This window comes from Drosophila guanche, unplaced genomic scaffold (assembly GCF_900245975.1).
Source record: "Drosophila guanche unplaced genomic scaffold, DGUA_6, whole genome shotgun sequence".
In the NCBI taxonomy this organism is placed as follows: Eukaryota; Metazoa; Arthropoda; class Insecta; order Diptera; family Drosophilidae; genus Drosophila; species Drosophila guanche.
This window is the reverse complement of record NW_022995743.1, coordinates 12375869-12390037: the sequence shown is the minus strand read 5'-3', so window position 1 is coordinate 12390037 and position 14169 is coordinate 12375869. Positions and strand designations below refer to the sequence as shown.

At 48.9% G+C, this 14169-nt stretch overlaps 8 protein-coding genes and 1 non-coding gene across 13 annotated transcripts; 2 read left to right on the top strand and 7 right to left on the bottom strand.

Annotated features, from left to right (window-relative positions):
• Positions 1 to 36: 36 nt before the first annotated feature.
• Positions 37 to 691, bottom strand: LOC117592111. Of its 4 annotated transcripts, none has more exons than XM_034285633.1 (4): positions 546 to 686; positions 401 to 483; positions 204 to 342; positions 37 to 131 (listed from the first exon to the last, which is right to left on the bottom strand). In XM_034285633.1, exons 1-4 carry the CDS (start codon positions 655 to 657, stop codon positions 52 to 54), a joined length of 414 nt encoding a protein of 137 aa, XP_034141524.1. In that variant the 5' UTR covers positions 658 to 686; the 3' UTR covers positions 37 to 51. The 4 variants fall into 4 exon arrangements, with proteins under 4 accessions (XP_034141524.1, XP_034141527.1, XP_034141525.1 ...); XM_034285636.1 differs by having other exon boundaries at positions 50 to 131; positions 204 to 349; positions 546 to 689; XM_034285634.1 differs by having other exon boundaries at positions 66 to 150; positions 204 to 349; positions 546 to 691.
• Positions 692 to 724: 33 nt separating this feature from the next.
• On the bottom strand, positions 725 to 1430 carry LOC117592110. The gene is made up of 4 exons (XM_034285632.1): positions 1307 to 1430; positions 1161 to 1249; positions 970 to 1102; positions 725 to 906 (listed from the first exon to the last, which is right to left on the bottom strand). Exons 1-4 carry the CDS (start codon positions 1428 to 1430, stop codon positions 836 to 838), a joined length of 417 nt encoding a protein of 138 aa, XP_034141523.1. The 3' UTR covers positions 725 to 835.
• Positions 1431 to 2021: 591 nt separating this feature from the next.
• LOC117592109 (extensin-3) lies at positions 2022 to 2856 on the top strand. Its single transcript, XM_034285630.1, has one exon. It carries the CDS (start codon positions 2025 to 2027, stop codon positions 2820 to 2822), a length of 798 nt encoding a protein of 265 aa, XP_034141521.1. The 5' UTR covers positions 2022 to 2024; the 3' UTR covers positions 2823 to 2856.
• A 155-nt stretch (positions 2857 to 3011) lies between these two features.
• LOC117592112 lies at positions 3012 to 3728 on the bottom strand. The gene is made up of 4 exons (XM_034285637.1): positions 3588 to 3728; positions 3450 to 3535; positions 3256 to 3394; positions 3012 to 3193 (listed from the first exon to the last, which is right to left on the bottom strand). The coding sequence occupies exons 1-4, from the start codon at positions 3694 to 3696 to the stop codon at positions 3132 to 3134; spliced, it is 396 nt and encodes a 131-aa protein (XP_034141528.1). The 5' UTR covers positions 3697 to 3728; the 3' UTR covers positions 3012 to 3131.
• Positions 3729 to 3881: 153 nt separating this feature from the next.
• LOC117588794 lies at positions 3882 to 9766 on the bottom strand. 2 transcript variants are annotated; one of them, XM_034280407.1, is made up of 6 exons: positions 8953 to 9765; positions 6601 to 7558; positions 6059 to 6535; positions 5390 to 6004; positions 5204 to 5330; positions 3882 to 5142 (listed from the first exon to the last, which is right to left on the bottom strand). In XM_034280407.1, exons 1-6 carry the CDS (start codon positions 8983 to 8985, stop codon positions 4752 to 4754), a joined length of 2601 nt encoding a protein of 866 aa, XP_034136298.1. In that variant the 5' UTR covers positions 8986 to 9765; the 3' UTR covers positions 3882 to 4751. The 2 variants fall into 2 exon arrangements, with proteins under 2 accessions (XP_034136298.1, XP_034136216.1); XM_034280325.1 differs by having other exon boundaries at positions 5390 to 6535; positions 8953 to 9766.
• Positions 9767 to 10091: 325 nt separating this feature from the next.
• On the bottom strand, positions 10092 to 10590 carry LOC117589211. The gene is made up of 2 exons (XM_034280998.1): positions 10335 to 10590; positions 10092 to 10277 (listed from the first exon to the last, which is right to left on the bottom strand). The coding sequence occupies exons 1-2, from the start codon at positions 10581 to 10583 to the stop codon at positions 10092 to 10094; spliced, it is 435 nt and encodes a 144-aa protein (XP_034136889.1). The 5' UTR covers positions 10584 to 10590.
• A 520-nt stretch (positions 10591 to 11110) lies between these two features.
• LOC117589069 (membrane-bound transcription factor site-2 protease) lies at positions 11111 to 13075 on the top strand. Its single transcript, XM_034280739.1, has 3 exons — positions 11111 to 11336; positions 11393 to 11824; positions 11880 to 13075. Exons 1-3 carry the CDS (start codon positions 11262 to 11264, stop codon positions 12891 to 12893), a joined length of 1521 nt encoding a protein of 506 aa, XP_034136630.1. The 5' UTR covers positions 11111 to 11261; the 3' UTR covers positions 12894 to 13075.
• LOC117589288 (LYR motif-containing protein 2) lies at positions 13003 to 13473 on the bottom strand. The gene is made up of 2 exons (XM_034281118.1): positions 13370 to 13473; positions 13003 to 13306 (listed from the first exon to the last, which is right to left on the bottom strand). The coding sequence occupies exons 1-2, from the start codon at positions 13469 to 13471 to the stop codon at positions 13073 to 13075; spliced, it is 336 nt and encodes a 111-aa protein (XP_034137009.1). The 5' UTR covers positions 13472 to 13473; the 3' UTR covers positions 13003 to 13072.
• Positions 13474 to 13685: 212 nt separating this feature from the next.
• Trnaw-cca lies at positions 13686 to 13757 on the bottom strand. Its single transcript has one exon. It is a non-coding gene; the product is annotated as a tRNA-Trp (tRNA).
• Positions 13758 to 14169: the final 412 nt, after the last annotated feature.

Here is a 14169-nt window from a genome sequence, read left to right as displayed (position 1 = left end):
CGGGAATTTGAATTGCTATTCAGTTTTAATTTAAATGCTAATATAAGCATCCTAGACCTCAACTATAACAGTATCGCTGGTCACGATTTTGTTATACGAGAAGACAATGAGCCAAAAGTAAATCCCAATTGCTGTAAAGAAAAACAAAGCCTAATGAGAGACAGAGAGAGATTCTGGGCACACGAGCGTTAAAGCCAACCCACCCGTGTACACCAAAACAGAAGGCACTATGAAGGCTGCTTCGGGCACCCAATCCGTAAAAATGTAGATGACATAGGCAATCAGTATGACATAGTTGGTGAGGCTGGTAATGAGGAAGAAGATCAGCAGCACGGATGATTTCTGTAGGCTGTGGGGGAAGTGGTGAAATCGAATGAAGTCATGCCAGAGTCGAACCTACGAGCAGAGCACCGCCAGACAGGAAGACACAGCCAATGCAATGGCAAATGGCCACCGCCTGCTCAATTCTACTGATGTAGTCGTCTGTAATGAACAGAAGGATAGGTTTGAAACTGGGTTATTATTAGCTCTGTCAAATAGCTTACAGTTTGCGCCCATGGTGGCCACGGTGACATTGATGAAAAAGTCCAGGCAGGCAATGATTATGCAGCCCTTGCGCAGGCCAATGCAGTAGCAACACCATTTCAAGCGAAACATTTGAGATTTGTGACACAAAACCTACAGGCTTTATCTCTATATATTTAATGATTAATAAAGCAGAGCAGACTTGGCAAAAGGCTTCTATAATTATAAGAATTTTGACACTTAAACAAAGACGAATACATTAAAAATTTGATGATGAAAAGACACAAGTACTCGATTGATTAGAGCAGCTTTATAGGAACAGCGTGCCGCCCAGGGCCGCATAGAAGGAGTAGGCCACCAGCCAGCAGTACAAAGAGATAACTGCGGGAAAAGATAACTCTTAAATGAAGCAGAGTTAGCAGCCAAAGTGGCTTCAGCACTTACAGAATAATAAAAAATAAGTGAGCAACACAAAGAACCAAATGGCGAGTATTGCATCGGCCACAAACAGTGGGATCAGATATAGGAGCATAGCTATGGTCATCAATATGTAGAGAATCATGTACTTGGTGTTTAGCTGCAGAATGGAATAGAAGCGAATCACTGAGGATTATAGAGGGCATCATCTGGCTTACCTTAATGGCGCCGTAGACCAAACCCGCGCAACTAACCAAATGAATTAGGAACAGGAAAAGGGTCAGCTTGTGGCATAGATCGGGTGTGCCTAGAATAGACTTAATGATCATTTATGCTCTGTGTGGCTGTTGTGTCTCTCACTGACCTGTGCCCGCGAATATCATGATGAAGACACCGCCCGACAAATCAGCAATGGCATGGAGCAAGCCCACTATCATTGTGCCCAGGCGTAGATCCACAAAGCAGCAACATTTCTGTAGATAAATCATTGTGCCGGCAGCTAATAATATTCTTGACTTTGATTTAGTACTGAGTAGAGTTCAGAAGCGAGTCGTTTGTGTGAGTAAAAGTTACGCAAAGTGTGTGACAGTAAGTTAAGGGCAAGGGAAAAGAAAACTTGATTCGGAAGTAATGGGAGTTTTTACCCATAAAATCTGATCTACTAAAGGCTACACAGTTCCTGTAGCACTGGCAGCGTAGACCTACGGCAATGACGATTGCAATGACCGTCCCTGGCCTACCAGCGGCAGACGGCGAGCATATTCGGATTTTTTTCGGTTTTTCTTGTTATACAATAAATTACAAGTAAACAACGCAATCGGCAATTAATGCGTATACTTTTGGCAAATAGCATGAGCATCCGAAAGAGGCCCGGGAAGTCCAAGAGAGTCGTCAGTCCGGTGGAGAGTCAAAGCGGCAGAACGTGGCCAGGCCAAGCCAAGCCAAGCCAAGCCTCTCCCTCCTACGCTCTGGAGTATTTACTCCTCCGTTTGTCTGTCTGTTTGCCTTTGCAATTTCGTTTTCAGTATCCGAAATGGGCACAATGTGCTCCGATGGCTTCGATTCGTTGTCGCCTCATTAGTATGCATCTCGCGCGGCGCCTGCAATGTGCGGGGATTCAGCTCGGAACGCGTAACGGCGATTGGGAAGCCATCGAAAATATTATGCAAAGAGGCCCGAAGGGGGTTATGAAAACGCTGTCCGCCATCTGGGGGGAAGCTTCACTCATATATAATGCCCGATTGACCTGCCACAATAGAGTCATTCGTGAACAAACCGTCGACGAGATCAGCATGAACACCCAGATAATCCTACTCTGCCTGGCCGCCAGCCTGGCCCTGGCTTTGGCGCGTCCGGAGCCGCCCAGGTCCCGCTACGGACCTCCAGCACCGCAACAGGAATACGGTCCACCGCCACCAGCCCAGCCCTTGCCAGCCTATGGACCCCCTGCTGCCTTCTACGGCCCACCCGCTGCCCCGGCCACCGAGGCAATTGTCACCAAGAACGTGTACGTGCATGTGCCGCCAGAGGAGCCAGAGTTCTACCCAGCAGCCTCACCCATCCAGACGGCAGTGCCCAAGAAGCACTACAAGATCATCTTCATCAAGGCGCCCAATCCACCCACGCCAGTGCGCCAGGTGCTGCCGCCACCCGTCCAGGACGAGCACAAGACTCTGGTGTACGTACTGGTGAAGAAGCCCGAGGAGCAGCTGCCCGTCATCCTGCCCTCCCCAGCACCCACCGAGCCCAGCAAGCCCGAGGTCTACTTCATCAAGTACAAGCAGCAGCAGCAAAAGCCCGCGCCCCAATACGGACCACCCGCTGCACCCGCCGAGGAGTACGGCGCCCCACCAGCACCCCGTGGCCTGGAGCAGTTCTAGAGTTAAGTTGCAAAGTCCCGTCCACAAATGTAAATATATAATTTATGCCATTAAATACGGTCTAAAACGTTAAAGAACACAAATATGACGTTGAAATGGAGTTGGATCCGGTCGGGATTAATATGCTGGGTGGGATGTGATCAGATAAAATGGAATTCGAATGCCATAATTGTTATTTTTAGCGAGATTTATTCATTGCATGACACACAATTATGAGTGGGGGGATTCCATTTGTGGATTAAGAGAACAAAAAACATAATTCAATCAGGGAAAGTGTTTCAGATGCGAATGGGAGCTTGATCTTTGGCTCTAAACTTTAATCAATCGGTCATAGAATGAGTAGACCACCAGCCAGAAGTACAAGACTAAAACTAATACGAAAAGTGACTCAAAAATCAGTTAGAAATCTCCCTTAAATCGCTGCACAACTTACTCGCTTGGAACATGTTGAAATACAAATACTCATAGACAATGTCATCGGTGTAACCATAAATGTAGAAGCTCTCGCCGATCAAGGCGAACAAACGTAATGTGGCTATCCCGAGATAGGGTAGAAGACACCCACGCCAGCTCTGCAAGCAAATATTTATAATTATTGCCCAAAACTAGGCCCAAAAACTGACTCACCATCACAGCTCCCAGCAGCAGAAAGATGCAGCTTAGGACATAGACGCCACTCAGAATGAGCGCGGCATGGCCCAGCAGGGAATCATCTGCGGAGGAATATATAAAGATTAATCTGCACAGACTGCCAGCTCTACTTACACTCGACAAAAAAGCGATCCACTCCACGTATGAGCACTTCAATGAGCGCTATCAAGATGCAGCCGCACTTGAGGTCCAAGCAGCAGCAACATTCATCCACATAGATCATTTTTCGTTGATATAGTTTGAGTTTATTGTCGAGGCCTATCTGAAACTCTTTTCAGTTAATTTTAAACACGTTTCATGTAGCTGTGGTTGGCATAACAAATGACAAACAATTGGGGTCATGGTCAGGTCAGTGATTCGGTGAAAGAATTGAAAAACTTTTCCCTTTTGGATTTATTTGATTTTTGTATTTATTTGTTAGTTTCCGTTTGTAGGGGTAAATGTCTCACAACAACTATATTACATACAACTAGATTAATGCAACGCGATGTAGGTGATTACAGGATAGACATAGACCCACGCCAAGTGCGGGGCAAAACAATTTCTGATATGGGTCATATGCATATGCGTGTACCTAGTCTCTATAGTATTTTGTTAATATTCTTTTGGATCATGGCAACACGTGGGGTAGTCCATGGAGTTATAGCTTGTTCGCTTCTTTTATTTATTTTATATTATTCATTTATTTATAAACGGGTAGTTGATTTTTTTGTCATGTCTTTTTTTAACTCAGTTCTTTTTGCGCAACGTTTTGGTGCTCAGTAGGTTTTGTTTGTTTCATAGGTTTGGATTCTCTTCCATCACATCTCGTCTCGAGTCATGTCTTATCTGCAGAAAACGATCTGGTTTGTGCTCAACTGAAACTATAACAAGCTACAGGGATACATAGAACCCTTTGTATAGATAAATATAATATAATATATTGTATGTATAGACAGTGAGTGCGAGAGAGGAGGAAGTTGAAGCTGGAGCAAGGTGAATTTACGTACAAGTTGACGCTGTCCGTTATTCTGTCAGCCGTATTCACCACTCGCACAGGGAGTAAATTCACCTTGGGGCTAATACAATTTGTAATTGATATTTGGTAGTGGATTGTGGCTAGAATCGGTGAGGCATTTCGCAACTTTGAAACTCAGGAACTCAACTATGGAGATACTCGCTACGAGCACTCTCCTTTTCTTTGGTTATCTCTGCTCTTGGCTACTAAAAACACGTTTAACTTATGGGGGTGGGGCGACAACAGCCAACTAATTAGTAACCCGCAACACAATGCGTCATCTAAGCATCCTCGCAGTCATCCTCGCAGTCCTCCTCGCCCTGCACAAACAGTCGATGATTGCGCGCCTCCAGAATGGACCACACGATGAGCGGTGTGCAGCCCAGCACCATGCAGGAGCCCATGCAGTAGAAGCATATCTCATAGTCGCCGGAGAGATCGCGCAGCAGACCAGCCAGCGGCGGCACCGAGATGGCGCCAATGCTCTGGAACATGCGCACCAGCCCATAGCTGGAGCTGATTCGGTCCGTGCCAAAGACATCCGCCAGGAGCACGGGCATCAGCACGTACCAGCTGCCCAGGCAGAGCCCATAAACGGCAGCGGAGAGACCCACCAGAATCAGGGTCTTGGCAAAGGGAATGGTGAGAACAGCCAGGCCGGCGCCCAAAATGCTGAAAGAAGATCGAAAGTCGAGAGTTATGACGTGACTTCTGGGAGATTTCTGCACTTTACCACAGGGTGTAGGTCTTCTTGCGATCAAAGAGCTGCAGATCCGACAGCCAGCCCAGGCCCAGGCGACCACAAAGATCCAGCACAGCGCTGATGGCCACCAAATAGCCCGCCTCGCTCTTGTTGTAGCCTACGGAAGAGGAGAGTCAAAACAAAGCTGTTGGCAAAGGAGCTGTGGGGGGACGTAACCTATGGAGATGACATGGGCAGGCAGATAGTACAGCATGTAGGGACAGCCAACGGACATCAGTGTGACGGAGAGGGTCATCAGTATGAAGCGCGGCTCCTGCAGCAAACTAATGTCCAGATACATCTCGATGCGCTCGCAGCAGGTGCGCGGCAGCTGCTCCTCATCATCATCATCATCATCGTCATCGTCCTCAAAGTGCGGACTTTCGCCATTCACAGACTCCACCAGCTGTGAGTCGAGGATGCCGCTGTCCGACAGCTGCTGCTGCTTCAGCTCGCTGAGATTGCTCACCGGCGTGGGGATCTCCATGCTCTTGCTGAGTCCACGACTGACGACGCTCGGCGGCGACAGTGGCCGCTCCAGGTGGGCCTGTATCTTCGAGATGACCTCATCGTTGGCAAAGACATTGCGACGACGGCGACTGCCGCGATTCGAGTCCGTGCCCGAGTGCTTGCGGTAGACCCAGGTGGAATCGGTGCTCAGATCCTCAACGGAGTGGAGAAGCCCGGAGCTGCGCACCTTCTTCATGGGCTTGATGAAGGTTGTCTCGCCAATGATGTCCTTCACCTCATCATCGCTCTCCTGCGCGGATTTGTCGTTTGCCGCTGCTGGTGCTGGCGAATGCAACAGTAGTGAGGCCTGCTGCCCAGAGTTTCCATTGCACTCACCTGGTGCTGCCCCCGCCGCTGGCTGCTTGCTGGTGTAGTAGTTCAGGTGGTTCTTGGACTCCTCGAGGAACAGATGCTCGATGAACTTGTCGCTCAGCTCATTGCCGCCCACCACCTCGCAGGTGTCCAGATACGTGGAGGTGGTCAGTATGCCCGTTGTGCTGGGGTTAATGTCCTCATTCAGCGGCTTCTCAGCGGCCTCCGCTACAGCCTGTCCCCCCTGGCCCTGGTCCGCGTACGCGCTGATGGGACGATAAAGCATCGCCGATACACAGACGTGCAGCATGCAGCCGCCCAGGATGAGCAGCGTGGCATGGAAGCCGCACTTCTCCACCAAATGCTTGATCAGCACCGGCAGAATAAAGCTGCCAGCGGCCGTGCCCGACACACAGATGCCATTGGCCAGGGCGCGATGCGTGTCAAAGTATTGGGAGACAATGACGATGCCCGGCGTAGTCGAAAGCCCACCGCCAATGCCTGCAGCAAAGGTTAGAAATATTAGAAACGAGCAAGCAGACACACACACAGAGACACACACTCACCCGTGAGTATGCCAAAGGTGAAGAGCAGATGCACCAGGCTGGTGGCAAAGTAGCTAAGCATCATGCCCATGGCACAGAAGATGCCGCCCACAAAGACCACGGTGCGGCAGGAGAAACGCTGGCACAGGGCGCTCGAGAGGGGGGCGAGCACCAAACACAGAGCCGAGAGTATCGCCGGTATCCAGGATGCGACGGTGGCCGTCGAGCTGGGAAATGTTTCCATTATCTCCACGTACAGCACGCCGTAGGACTTGACCAGTCCGGCCACCCAGAACTGAACGGAGAAGGCCCCAAAGACGATGAACCAGCCATAGCCACCGTCGGGCGGCTCCACGTTGCCGCCGCCGCTCTCCGTTGTGGTTGTGGAGGAGTCGCGATCCTTGGCCGGCGGCTTGCTGCGTCGCTGCACGATTCGATCCCGCTCCTTGGCCCTGCGAATGCATTTGCTTTTCGCCGTCTGGGAGCCGTTGCCGTTGCCGGTTCCGTTGCCGTACTGCTGCTGGCTCTTGCGGTTGCTGCGCAGCTCGTGCGATTTGGCTATCAACGGCCGTGCCGTGATGCTGGAGACGGTCAGCAGGTTCTCGTTGTCGTCCTCCTCCAGCTCGGAGATCTGGTGCTCCAGCAGGCTGGCGTGCAGGGTGCGCGGGCAGCAGGGAGCGTCCAGCGAGAGGGTGGCGGGTCGCCGGGCCGGCGAGGGTGACATCGAGGGCAGGCACAGGGACTCCATTTGCTTGACATCCAGTTCGGCCAGCGGCACCACAACGGCGGGCACTGTGGGCAGCGGTGCGGGTGGCGCCGACACAATAGAAAAGAGCGATCCACCGCCACCTTCGCCCAGTGCCACGCCGGAGCTGGAGCCGGCCGCTGGCTTCGTGTTGAGAATGAACCCTCCCGACTCGTACTGGACTCCACCAGCTGGGTCCGGTTCACTCGCGCAGTAAATCGATCCCCTGGAACCCTACAAAGAGAAGATGATTAAAATAGAATCAGTAATGGAAAGAGGAGAAACCCTTCGTCAAGGCTACCAAAAAGAGTTGATTAAATGCCCATAAATTCAAAAGTTGTTGACAAATTGACTGGAGGCGGAACAAGGAAGCCTTCATTTAGGCTAATTTGCGTGATTAAAAGAAATGTCACGAAAACACGCAAGCCTCCGAAGGAGCGTGGACGACATCACTGCAGCGCCCTACTATATGCAATGGTTTTTTGCTGTAACTTTGCTTTAATTGAGTTAACTTTTCACCCTTGCCCATGCTGCTGCTCCCAGCTGCATTTGATATTGTAATTACCCGCGAAATTGGTCTGCGATTTACCCGTACCCGTACCTGTATTTGTTGCTTGTTAAATCGATGCAATAAGTTGCCCCCAGTGCATGCTGTGTTGGCATGACGTCTGGGTATTTTCCATTTGTCTGCTCTGCCCTGCCAACAAACTGCCAATTTGTGTTGACTCTTCAGGGTCAAGTGCAAGGCGAGGGCGAGCTATTGCCACGCGATAAGATCCAGCAACCTTATCTAACCTTCAAAGACATGAAGCGTACCGACTAAGCGACAGGTAAGCCGAAGCCGCAAACTACTTTCAGGCAACTGCGTGGGTTCGTCTCTTCGTCTCCTGTCATGGCAGAAACGTGCCGCTAATGAACTGCTGCATCGATGGCGTCAAATGATTGCGTAAATAAGAGGCATGCAACATATTTAGCGCTAACTGCAACAGCATGACTCACACACAGCATCCAGAAGCCACCCCCAGGCTCTGTCCCTGTGACCTTGTCGAATGTCAGATCCTAGGCTGCCATTGTGCTCCCGCCTGTCAGCTGTAATCCGGCCTAAATTCTCAGGAACAAGCAGTGTTTGTGTGTGTTTGTGTGTGTGTGTGTGTGGGGGCGCTTCGCTTTTCAATTTCGCAACATTTACAAGGTCTTAGCTGAAAAGGAAAACGTTCCCCCCTGTCTGTGTGCGGTCAAGGCAGTGGGTGGCTTACGCACACACAACTTGTTGAAGCGCAAAAACCATTTAATTGGGAGTCTCTTTGCCTGCGGCCACTCCAATGTTCATACAATTTATGGAACTATATAAATAGCGCACTGAGGGCTTGGCTGTAGTGTGTGCTGATTGAGATGGATCACTTGTGGACGTAGTACCTGATGACCTGACCTGCTGATGTGTTATTGCGGGGCCAGCATGTGGCAGCATATGTAATGCTTGACCCAATCTCTGGTTGGGTTACAATGTTTACCTATGACACGCGTCTCGGCGCATGCTCACCAAAGCCTCAACCCCCCCGGAGTGCTACCTCAATAGCTTTGCGCTTGGCCCACTCCAATGGAAAGGGAGCTCCGTTCCTTTGGCTCACCTGCAAATTCCAGTCACGCTGTAGGGATGACATTGGCGTCCTTTACTGAACCTGAATCGCCGCTGGTGTTTCTCTTGTTGCTCGCGTTGTTGTTGGTGTTGCTTGGGGCGTTGTTGTTGTACACCCAAATGCATTGGGTTGTCTCTGCTGTGGTACCCGCCGAGTGCACAAATACCGAGCGGAGCGCGGGCCTTCCCCGGTTGGCCCAGTTTTCTCCGAATCTGCCGTCTGCTCCGTCCGCAGTCGCCCTGTCCGCCCTGTCCGGTGTCCTCGTAGTGGTCCTAGTTACGCTTTGGCACAGTATCGTTTGTGGTTGCGTCTTAGAGGTCGATCTCCCGGATGCTGCTGCTGCGAAGCTTGTTCTGTGATGCTGGTGCTGGGAATGCTCTGGGGGGGGTTTACCAGGAAGCACTTTTATGGCGTCATCTTTCAATTGTTGCTTGCTTGGTGTTGCCGTAGCAGCTGTTTCCTGGTTTCTCTCTCTGCCTTTCTCTGTCTCCTTTGCAGCACAAGCGCACACCCAACGACCGTGTGTGTGTGTGTGTGTGTGTTTGGCAAAATGCAGTTTTTGGAACAAATCGATAGTGCGAAATTTCACTTTGTTACTTTCGACCTATCCGCTTTAAGCAATTACAAAAATTCAACTGGCTGCACGAGGACACGGGAATGCACAGACTTTTCGTTAATATTTTGTATCGTTTGGCTAAATCAAATTAGTTTTCGCGACACTCAGGCGTCCTTTGCAACCTTTAACTTTGAGACGTCTGTTCGTTGCTGTTGCTCTCCCTCGAAAGTACCGTTGCTCTGCGAAGCTTGCGACGTCGTCCTTTGTCCACGCAGTCTGACTTTGAGGTGAGTTCGAGTTGCGAGTGAGGTGGAGTTGAGTTTCCGTGAGAGAGATGGTGAGAGAGGGAGAGCGCATGCATGCACTTTATTCGTTTTGTTTTGCTCGCCATATTTCGCCGCTTGTTGGCTGCTCCTTCTGCCGCAGCTAAGCAGCTGACGACACTACAGTCATCACTCGCTAAACATAAACATTCTTTAGCGTTCTATTATATTGTATTGGTTCTCAGAATAGTTGTGAAATGGAAGCAGTGGCTTGCAGGGGAATTATTCATTATATTATTATTCCTTCATATTTAATTGCTCAAACGACTGAGCGTTCTGTACTGATAAATCACAATGCCAAGAAAAATAAAATTGATAATCACTGACAGCAGGAGGCCTATCATAAGCGTACCGAAAATGCTGTCAAAAACCTTCGTATAGGCGGCCAGTCCCATCAGAATGAACATCACCCATGGCACAAACAAGTAACGACGATTCTGCAAAATAAAAACGAGGATTGTCAAGACTGCCGTGAATCATGAATCTGCGCTAACCTTGAGAGTCCCATAAATGAGCAGCAGCGATGTTAACGAATATGCAATACCGCTGCATGTCCAGAAGACCTTAACACTTCGTTTGTGCCCTTTGACGGAGAGGAAGAGACATGCCGCCAAAATACCCACCGCTGCCGATATGCCACCAACGTAAGCCGTCATTAGTCGGGCATTCAAATATTCGCTTCTCCAACTCGGGCGTCGATTGTCTTCAACTGAAAGCCTTAGCATATTTTTCTTTGTTGACATGTTTACTAAGGTTTGTTGAACTTGTATAAAAAGTTCATCTGATCGGTAATCCAGTAAAAGTTTGTTATAATGAGTAATGTAATGTTGTAATGAGTTTGTTTTCATTTCCGAAATGTAGATTAGAATTTACGCGGCACCACCGCGCAACAACATCATCAGATTGATTGGGGAATGTGTGGATACATCGATACATGTTTGGAGCCATCTCTAGTTAGAACACTTGTAAATAAAGGGCCAAAATATGATATTATAAAATATTATATTATGCTATTTTTGTTGGTTGACCTTTTTAGTTTTAAAGCTAATTTATAAGCATTCCAACAAAAGAAAGTAGTGAAAGCTCATGAGGAATTGATTGATAAACCGTATAAAATTATAGTTTTAGCGCTGAGACTCCTAACTAGCTAGTAATTTCAAATAGAATATCAAAATCGAGGAATATGATTTAAGATTCACGGTATAATTACAGTATATTTCTGTATATTTCCGTGGGTCTGTCGGTATATTATCGATAATTCCGCAGTCACACTGCTTGCAATTAAATAGTTATATTATATAGTTATTATTTAGTTACTTCATGTATAAAACCAGCAAAAATTCCGAACGCAAGCCTACCGGCTGCCAGGAAGGTTGCCTCGCATTAATGAACTTGTAGGACCCGACCCGGACGACATCATAATGGATCCTGTGACATTCTTCGTGGTGCTGACGTCCATCTATGGCGTTCTATACTTTTTCGATCGCTTTTTCAAAGTAAGTAGCCAGACCAAGGTAAGATTCTGTAGCTGAATATGTTCTATCCTTGACAGAGCTGCATGCACTACCCATACGATACGTTTCTGAAGAACACCGGACTGACTGTCAACTTTATGAGCCTGCACTGGCACACGAACGCATTCAATCGGATGCTGCTACGCTGGGGATCGGCCGGCAACAGCTGCACACGCAACTTTCTGGTCACCAGCTTCAATGTGGGCGTTCTGTTAACCTTCTCCGTGCTGCCGATTGGCATCATACTGCTCATCATTACGATATTTAGTGGCGGCGAGGCGGACACCAGCACGCCGTATGCCGCCTCAGTGCCAGTGCAGCTGGAGATTCTGCTGCCCGGAGTCAACCTGCCACTCGAGGAGATTGGCTACTACATAACGACACTTGTGCTCTGCCTGCTGGTACACGAAATGGGTCACGCCATGGCGGCCGTGCTGGAGGATGTGCCCGTAACTGGTTTTGGCATTAAGGTGAGCCCCCGACACAGAATGAAACTTTAAAATAACTCATAAATCCTTTATGCAGTTCTTCTACTGCCTGCCGATGGCCTACACAGAGCTCTCGCACGATCATCTCAATAGTCTGCGTTGGTTTAAGAAGCTGCGCGTCCTGTGCGCTGGCATCTGGCACAACTTTCTGTTTGCCGGCATCTGCTATCTGCTTATCTCGACGGTGGGCATCACCATGTCCCCCTTCTTTGTGTACAACGAACATGTGATAGTCACAGAGTTGACGCGCAAGTCGCCGCTGCGCGGAGAGCGCGGTCTGAGGGTGGACAATCTGATCACGCAGGTGAACGGCTGTCCGGTTACCAGCGAGGAAAGCTGGCACGCCTGCCTGTACAGCGCCATGAAGAAGAGGGTGGGCTATTGCGTGAGCGCGGACTTTATTCAGCTCAACGACGAGAGCAGCGCCATTTCGCACCACAGCGTCGATGGGCAATTGCAGTGCTGCGACGAGCTGAATCCCAATGTAAGCTGCTTCGAGGTGGTGGAGGATGTCAACGGCGATGTGCCCGTGGAGCTGCCCCAGCATGTGTGCCTCAACGTGCGACGCACCCTGGAGGATGTCACCGAGCACTGCACATCGGGCCTGTGCTCGGAGGGTTTCTGCCTGCGGCCGTTGATGCGCAACATAACTGCCATCATGACGTTTAAGCGTCAGAATTTGAATGGCGAAAAGCTGCCGCCTGTCATTTATGTGGGCCATCCGTGGGATGTGACGCGCACGGTTGATGTTTCAGCCTTTGTGCCGCGCTACAGGTTCCTCAGTGCCGCCTGGCCGGACGCCTGGTTCCTGCTGCTCAAGTACAACGTGGTCTTCAGCATTGGCCTGGCCCTAGTCAACGCCATTCCGTGCTTCGGCTTCGATGGCGCACACATCACCAGCACCGTGATACACAGCTTCCTGGTGGGCAAGGTGGACCAGCGTGCCAAGCGTGACTTAATCTCGGTGATAATCACCAGCGTGGGCTCCCTGCTTTTTGGCCTGGCCCTGCTCAAAGTCGCCTGGCTCAGCTTTCTCAGGCCGCTCATATAGAGAAACTGAAAACTGGAGTTCAACTCCAGTACAGGACGCTAGACTGCTATTTCACTTCATACACAGCGAATTGTAGCACCTCAAAGATGATAGCTTTTTGTCATAGTCGTTAGTTTTACCTCGTATTTATTTTCGTATTGTTGTCGAGCTCAAACAAATAAAGTCAACAGGCATTTTCCTCACTTCTCCTCGCTCACTCCGCTCAGCTGCAGGCTGGTCTTCAGCTCAGTCAGGCTCCGTCGGCCGTGCTGCATCAGCATCTTGATGGCCACCTCGTCATTCTGGGAGCGGTTAATTTGGAAGTCGTGCCGTGCCCACGCCTTCAGCTCCGCCTGGCTGTGCTTGTCCGGCACTTGGCGAATGGTGCGAAAGATGTCCCGGTATAGCTTCAGCACTTCCTGTCGCAGCATAAACTGCAATGTGGTGGAGGAATACATAAAGCAGCGCTTACATTTGCAATGGGCTTCTCCGCTTACCTGCTTCAAATTGAGCGCAACTTTCGGCACCTTTGACATGTTAGCATTTCTTGTAATTCTGATTAGTTTTCCTTTTCTTAGAGATTTTGCAAACCAAAACATAAACAGCTGGCTTACCAGCTGTTCACTTGGTTAGAGATGGCAGCGATGGTTTATAATCGACAATCGATTCAAATGTCTTGAAAAATAGATTCAAACTGAATAATTATTTAAACATTGTTGATTTTATTAAAAATTAAAAATTAAATTAATTATTTTATTTGAACAATAATACTCTCAATGGAAAGAAACCGAAAAAAAAAGATTCTTCTCAAATTGACCCCGACGTGATTTGAACACGCAACCTTCTGATCTGGAGTCAGACGCGCTACCGTTGCGCCACGGAGTCACATGAAATGATCCTGTCCCAATAGCCTACCTAAGTACACTATTGCCTATTTGTACTAATCTATTAATAGCTAGAAACATTCAATTGGGAAATTTAAGATTAATAGATAATACAATATGAAAATACCTGAAATTAAACACTTTTGGGGTATGAGGTGGCCAAAAGTCAGCAACAATGTGTAAACTGAAATTTTCATCGACCGTCGCTAATGAGTCAGTGAAAAGTATTTCAAACTAACATATATGTTTAGCTCGGCCACTAGCCTGGTGGTGGGTGCAGCGGGGGCACGCACGTGGGGAGCACCATCTAACAATACATTTAGCTGGCTCTTGTTCAAATGTTTTAAATTAATTGCATTAAATGCTACATTTATCTATATGATTGAAGTGTTTCCTAATTGACACGGCAGCTG